At 35.6% G+C, this 6949-nt stretch overlaps 1 protein-coding gene across 1 annotated transcript; it reads left to right on the top strand.

Annotated features, from left to right (window-relative positions):
- LOC129308569 (delta(3,5)-Delta(2,4)-dienoyl-CoA isomerase, peroxisomal) lies at positions 1–5014 on the top strand. Its single transcript, XM_054949765.1, has 3 exons — positions 1–1549; positions 2468–3161; positions 4444–5014. Exons 2-3 carry the CDS (start codon positions 2519–2521, stop codon positions 4632–4634), a joined length of 834 nt encoding a protein of 277 aa, XP_054805740.1. The 5' UTR covers positions 1–1549; positions 2468–2518; the 3' UTR covers positions 4635–5014.
- Positions 5015–6949: the final 1935 nt, after the last annotated feature.

Here is a 6949-nt window from a genome sequence, read left to right as displayed (position 1 = left end):
TTTTTTATCTCCTCTATTGGTGGCTTATGGTTTCATTCAGCATTGCAATTTTACTGTTTATAAATAGTTTAACTTGATTCCACTGCTGGGCGTGCATTGAAATTTGTGGTTTAGGGGATATCATTGACATCCTTATCATAGTAGCTTCATTTCATGAATTTTCTTCTGAATATGGCTCCAATGATTTTTTTTTTTTTAACCAAGATGACAGGCTTGATGTCATGTCCTTTTAATATATATATATATATATATATCAAGGGAAATATACCTCTTTCGTATACAACCCAAACCAAGAAAGAGTGATACGATCTTTCCTTGACCCTTCATTTGGATTAGGAAGAAGATAGAGAGGAAAAAAACTAGGGGAGAAAAGTAAAATAAAATGACATTTTCCCTCCCTAGAATAACGTATGTTTTTCTTTAGTTTTCCCCCTCTCTAGGAGAAAATGGGGAAAACAAGGGTGAAAAATATTTTTTCCTCTAGTTTTTCTCCCATGATTTTCTTTCCTCCTTATTTTCTTCCCATTTCAAACGAAGTCTAAGAGTCAAATTTGAGAATGCTGATACGACCTGAACCAAAAAACTTAAATTAATCAACTGCTGACATGGCATATTCTCATGCATTTGGCATTTACTGACACACATCAGCTTTCTAACAAATACAATGGTACAACTCAACCTCCTATCATTACTATCTGAAATAGCTTCCTGAAAAATACCAATTCTAATTATGAAGCACATAACAAACTCTCTAAAAAACATGGAATTGATTACTCTAAAGTCCTTTTATTGGTTTGGCCAAAAGAAAAGTCTTTTTCACTTATTTCTTTATCATCAGTAAGACAAGTTTATGTATATCAGAACATTTCAAGGATAAATTCTCAAAGCTATTTGTTAATCCCCCACAACTTACCAAAATAGTGGTATCAAAGCTAGTAGTATAGTTAAATTTTTTTTAGTTTTCAGTGAAAATTTGATGTTAGTCCAAAAGTTTGCAATCAGAATATCCTCAAGATAACCAGTGCAGAAGAAACGTCAGGTCAATAATTCTCCAAATTAGCAGCATTGAAAATGCTCAATGGAATCCTCCTCTGTCAGGTTATTTATGGATTGATGTAGATGTCTCAGTCGCCCCATCCCATTAAGGGGCCTGCAGAGGAATAATCAGGAACATAAATGGCTTATGGATCCTTGGATTCAAACACAATCTGGGATTTGTTTCTTGCACAGATGCAGAGCTACTTGCAATCTAAACGGAACTCAAAGTTTGCCAACAGAATCAGCTCACAAAGATTAACATCTTTTCTCACTCCCTTGAATCCATGATTGTAACCAGGACCACCAATTGTGGAATGTGTTGAAATTCCGTCCTTTGGTCTTCATCGTACTCAAGGAGACGCAATTATTTGCTCGGATCTGATTGCCAAGGGTGCGCATGATGAGCACGCTAGTCTTGTTTGCAGTCTGTGATTCTTTAATTCCTGATGAGTTTTTCTGAACTGAAATTCCCTATTTTGCAATCAAGATTTCCTTGCCGGTCTGAATTGAGGTTAAGTTTGTTTAATTGACGGTTATCTTTGTCAAATGAAGAAATATATATTTAATCTGTTCCCTTCCCAACTCAATTTGATATGGTGATATTTAGTTTACTGAAGAGTATAATAATCCTCGAAATATAAAATTGATTTGTTGCAACATTGTAAGGCACTTTGGCTTGCCATTAGATGAATGGAAGGGGGAAGAATTCTCTGCTCAATCCATCTTTGATGCAAGCAAGATATTGAGCTTTGGATGTGCCCCGCAAGAGGAATTCCCAAATGCATTTCTGGATCATCTCTTTCTTTTACCCTCATTAATTTAAATTCTGCAACAATTTATTTACCATTGTGATTGTGAATTTGTTTCTTGAATGATTTTTTTTTCTTTATTTAATTATGTTATGTTTTTTCTCGATTGTAGAATTATATTGAAAAACATGATGTTGGTTTGTTTGGGTTCGTTTTTTTGTTTTTATGATAAAATAATTTTGTAGAGAAGTTTTGTAAAACAAGTTTCCAAAATAAAAAAAATATCTATTTAAATTATTTTTGAAAAATATATTTAAAGTGGTAAAATGAAGAGTGAACGGATTATTTATTTTATTAATATAATCATTATTAATGAAAACATAATATTTTTTTGTAGTTTTGCAAAACAAAAGGTAGCAAAATATTAAAGAAGATATTTTTGTTTTTTAATTTTTAGAGTAACTTTTGATTTTTTTTTATCTTTCAAAACAAGTAACAAAAAATATAATTTGAAACAATTTTTTTAAAAAAAGAAAAAATTATTTTGGAAACAGTTAATTAAGCATGCCCTTGGTTTTTCCAAGTCACATGGGAAATGTTGTTTTTGGGTTTTTTCGCGGGCGCGCGCACATTCGACTATTCGTCGTAACTTTTCTTTTGGGCCCAATTCATTATCGCAGCTTCAATCTCCGTCGTTCTCTTTCCGATACGACACTGTTGTGCTGCCGGAGATGGCGATTGAGAAATACAAAACCCTGCAAATTGTACAGCACAACCCAAAATCTTCCGTCTTCTACCTTTACATGAATCGTCCTTCACAACGCAATGCTCTCTCATCTGATTTCTTTACCGAATTCCCCAAAGCTCTCAATTCTCTTGATGACAACATCCAAGTCAACGTCATCATCCTTTCCGGTTCCGGCAACCACTTTTGCTCTGGTATCGACCTCAACTCGCTTAGCTCTATCTTTAGGGACCATTCATCCGGTGATCGAGGCCGCTCCGGGGAGAAACTCAGACGGCACATCCTGGGCTTGCAAGATGCCGTCACTGCCATCGAACGGTGCCGGAAACCCGTGATTGCCAGTATACAAGGTGCTTGTATCGGTGGTGGAGTCGACATCATTACCGCCTGTGACATTAGATTTTGCACCAAGGATGCCTTCTTTTCGGTGAAAGAGGTCGATTTGGCCATCACGGCCGACCTTGGAACTCTACAGAGGTTGCCGAATATAGTCGGGTACGGTAATGCTATCGAGTTGGCTTTGACGGCTAGGAGATTTTCGGGTCTGGAAGCAAAGGAGTTGGGTCTAATTTCTCGAGCTTTCGATTCTAAAAATGAATTGGATGAAGCTGTGCGGGATGTCGCTGAGGGTGAGTCACGTTAGCGCTTGTCTTCGTAATTGTCTACAAACTGTTAACTTGACTCTTGTCTAGTGAGAATATAATTATTTTATTGATAGCACTTTTTGGGATACACACTTCATTTTCTGAATGACTTGGTTTTAGGAGATCACTAGCTTCGATTAATGGTTTCTCTTCTTCTGTTACTCCGTCTACACCATTGTAAAGTTAATTATATCGGTTACGTTTCACTCCAAGGTGACCTATCATTTGTCCGTGAAGTTTTCGCCAGCATCCAAGAGACCAATTATGATTATTCTATTTTGCTTAATTTTTTCTACAGTAAAGATTCAAGTTTATCAAATATACTGTTAGAATAATGGTTGTTGCTTTCATCATTGTGCTTAGGATTTGCTAGATAAGTATTGGAAATGTCAATGGCTAATTGTCCTAGTGGCAATGCCACCTTCCTCACTTTGAAGAGGTCCTGGATTTGAACCTAGTATTGATCTGTTTGAGTATGTACGTAGGTGTGTGCATCTCTCTTTCCTATAAGGAAAGGCTAGGTTAGGGGTAAATTTGTTTTTTTAAAAAAGATGAGTATTGTACATCTTATTTAAATTGTGTATATCAATAATGTTTTACACTACTAACCATGTTCCTTTGGGGAGGGTGAAAGAAAGATGAGGTTTTAGCTGGAATAACTAGACGCATTTTCTCATTTGTTCTTAGAGTCTAAGGTGAATAGCACCATTCATGTCCTTCGAGCAGTGTGGCTTTCTATGGATATTATATGGTATTTTGATATATCAATTATTGTTTAAAGTGAATTGTGCTTGAGTTCTTTACATTCTACCATATGGCTTTCTATCTACATGTTAAACTGAATAGACTGCTGCCTTGTTTGTTCTTTGGAGAACCTCTGGTTAGTAGTTGGTTGATGAAAAAATAATGTGGGTCGCCATCCCAACATTAGAGCCATTTCTTTCATTTTGTTCTGATAATTCTCTATTTTGCCATGTAACTACAATTTTATTGTATTGCTTTTGTAGTGACGATTCCTAGTTTTCATCTTTCATGTATGGGTAAGATGGGGCTGGCAAGGATTGGAAGTAAAGTATGGCTTTTAAAACATTCATTTCGTCATTATACTTAGAAATGACAACAAATTGATCTGGATTAGTTGAGCAGGGCCTGAATTCTTTGCTAGTTCTTTATTCACTTCATTGCCTTCTTTCCTTTTGCTTCTTTTCTTGTTCTTCTATAGCATCAAGTCGCCATTGTTCTGACATCATTATTTGACCCTTGACAGCAATTGCTGCCAAATCACCCCTTGCAGTCATTGGGACAAAAGCTGTGTTACTTAAAAGTAGGGACTTAACTGTGGAGCAAGGGTTGGATTATGTTGCTACTAAAAACTCTGCAACTCTGCTATCCGATGATTTGCATGAAGCAGTGTTGGCACACATGCAGAAACGGAAGCCAACTTTTTCCAAGCTGTGAATGTGTTAAATGTTGCAAATGCTTGGTTCTTAGTTGCTTTTTCAGAATATTTATCCAAAAGAGAACCGTAAGATTTCTCATCATAAGATACTTTCCTTTTGTTGCTGCAAGTGCTCTTAGCATGTTAAGGGAGAAAAATCACGAGCTTGATGATATTGTTGACGATTGATGTACTACTGATCATCTTCGTCTACTTTCATAGTTCCTTCTTGTAGTAATACACCTTATGTTGGAACTACTGATACAAGTTCTACTTGTTTCAAGTTCAATGGGTGTACTTATAACATTCTAATTAATATAAGTTATTGTAACTAATGGAGAAGTTGAAATTTTTTATCGCTAAATGTTAAAAGGTCACCTACTATGCCTATTTATAGCCATTGTAGTTGGTGGTTGAAGACAAGAAAATAGGAAAATGAGTTCTTGATCTTCCTTCTTCTTCCAGGTGACGGCAGAAAATATGCATCACTACTGTGTGAACTTCACTAATAAATGCTTACATGTAGAATCTTGCCTTTTGTTGCATTCATATTGGTTATATGCGGCTTTTATTGGAATCATTCTACCTCTTCGCTTTGGTCCTGCCTTGCAACACTCCAGTATTTCTGTCAATGCTATCAAAAGTCGGAGCTACTTTTATTTTCCTTTATACATCGGTGGAAGCATTATCAGGTAATGATGAATGCTTTTATTTTCAGAACTTCTTAACAGAAAACAAGAGATAGTTAACATTTACAGATATTTGATTTGGCTATGCTGGAACTTGGCTGAGTAGCAGCTGAAAGCTGCCTCTCTGTTTTTGCAAACAGATAATTGTTCTCCTTGTTTGTTTATGTTATATGGGATATAGTACTTATTATTAAATTGTGCGCTAGTGGTGGAACTTGTATTTACAGAAAGAAATATCAATGATGATTTTGGGGAAGGGCTTCTACGTAGGAACTCTTATTGGAAAGCATGGTGACCGGCCATGGCACATAAAACAAGTAAACATCAAAGCATGTTTGCAATACTTTTCACTTGGAAGGTTTTAACTTTACCATTAGGTAGTTAATTTGCCTGTTGCAAATAGCCAAATTTATTTATTTTTTTTCAGTTATCTTGTCATACGTTCAGAATTAAATCAATGATTGTTAAGAAATTCAATTTTTACGAGTTCATGGTAGAAGCTTTAACACGGAAGATATGAAGTTTAGCACCAGATGTCTCTGGTGATTTACAAATTAGAGTGGCTTGGCATAGCTATAAGGAGGCTGATATATCCCTCAAGTCTTACAATCTCTTAATCATGCAAAGCTTTATAGTCAAGTGTAAGAGCTGGCTTTTTGTGTATTTTTACCAGCAAGGAAGAATTGGCTTATTTTCAATTTTAGCATAAGCATTTATATGTGTGTATAATATTTCAATTCAAATATGTGCTGATACGGTCTGGAATCTTGAAAATATAGAATGTCCAAGTTGCAAGTTTCAAAGAATCACAGTTTACTGGTTGAAGGCAGTGCTGAGCTTCCTCGTACTGATTGGGGAGTGCTGGAATTTTGAAAATTTTCTGTGCAAATTGGAACCTGCATTAGTCAATACATGATCAGTATATGCTTTGGTCCTCTTTGCTTTGTTCTTTAAGGGTATTGTTTGACTTTATGTGCCTAATGGTTTTACATAGGAACCTGCTTTTGTGATGCCAAATGTCTTTTATTTTCTGTGTCATCCTCCATACCACACAACTCAAGTAGATGGCACAAATTCTCTGTTTACTGTTCAAATAATGCTCGTTGTTTGTATGTTGAGAGGTGTCTCAGCCTCCCTCCTTGCTTTATCATATTATATTCGCTCGCCCGCATGCATGCACAACACGTAGTACGAGTCTGAAACTTGATTGCTAACTAAGCAAGCGTGAGTTAAAATACAAGTTAGGGTTTATTTAGTTTAGCGTTTGGAGGACTAAAACCTTGGTTAGCAATCTAAAAGCTGGTTGGAGGCTTATTTTTCTTGTCTGGGAAAAAAGTTGCTCAAATGGCTTTTGATCCCAAAATCATGGTTAAATCTAAAGACATTTTCTTCTTAATTTTAGTCCCAAACCATGATTTTATTCACTAGCTTATCAAAAACTGGCTTGTTTGAAAAAAGAGAGTATCGAAACATTAATCATATAATTGAAGCTGGTTTTTTCTCAAACTTACGTTCTAATTCAAACACGCACTTGTTATCTTGGGCGATGTAGCATTTACACGAGCAATCTAATTCCAAGGTTAATAAGAGCCTATTTGTTTTCCATTCTTAAAAAAAGTTTTTATTTTAATATTTTTAAAACAAAA

Source organism: Prosopis cineraria, unplaced genomic scaffold, assembly GCF_029017545.1.
Source record: "Prosopis cineraria cultivar Desert tree isolate PC_DT_omini unplaced genomic scaffold, ASM2901754v1 PC4, whole genome shotgun sequence".
NCBI lineage: Eukaryota > Viridiplantae > Streptophyta > Magnoliopsida > Fabales > Fabaceae > Prosopis > Prosopis cineraria.
Note: the sequence above shows the minus strand (reverse complement) of the source record. Positions and strands in the feature narration are given on the sequence as shown.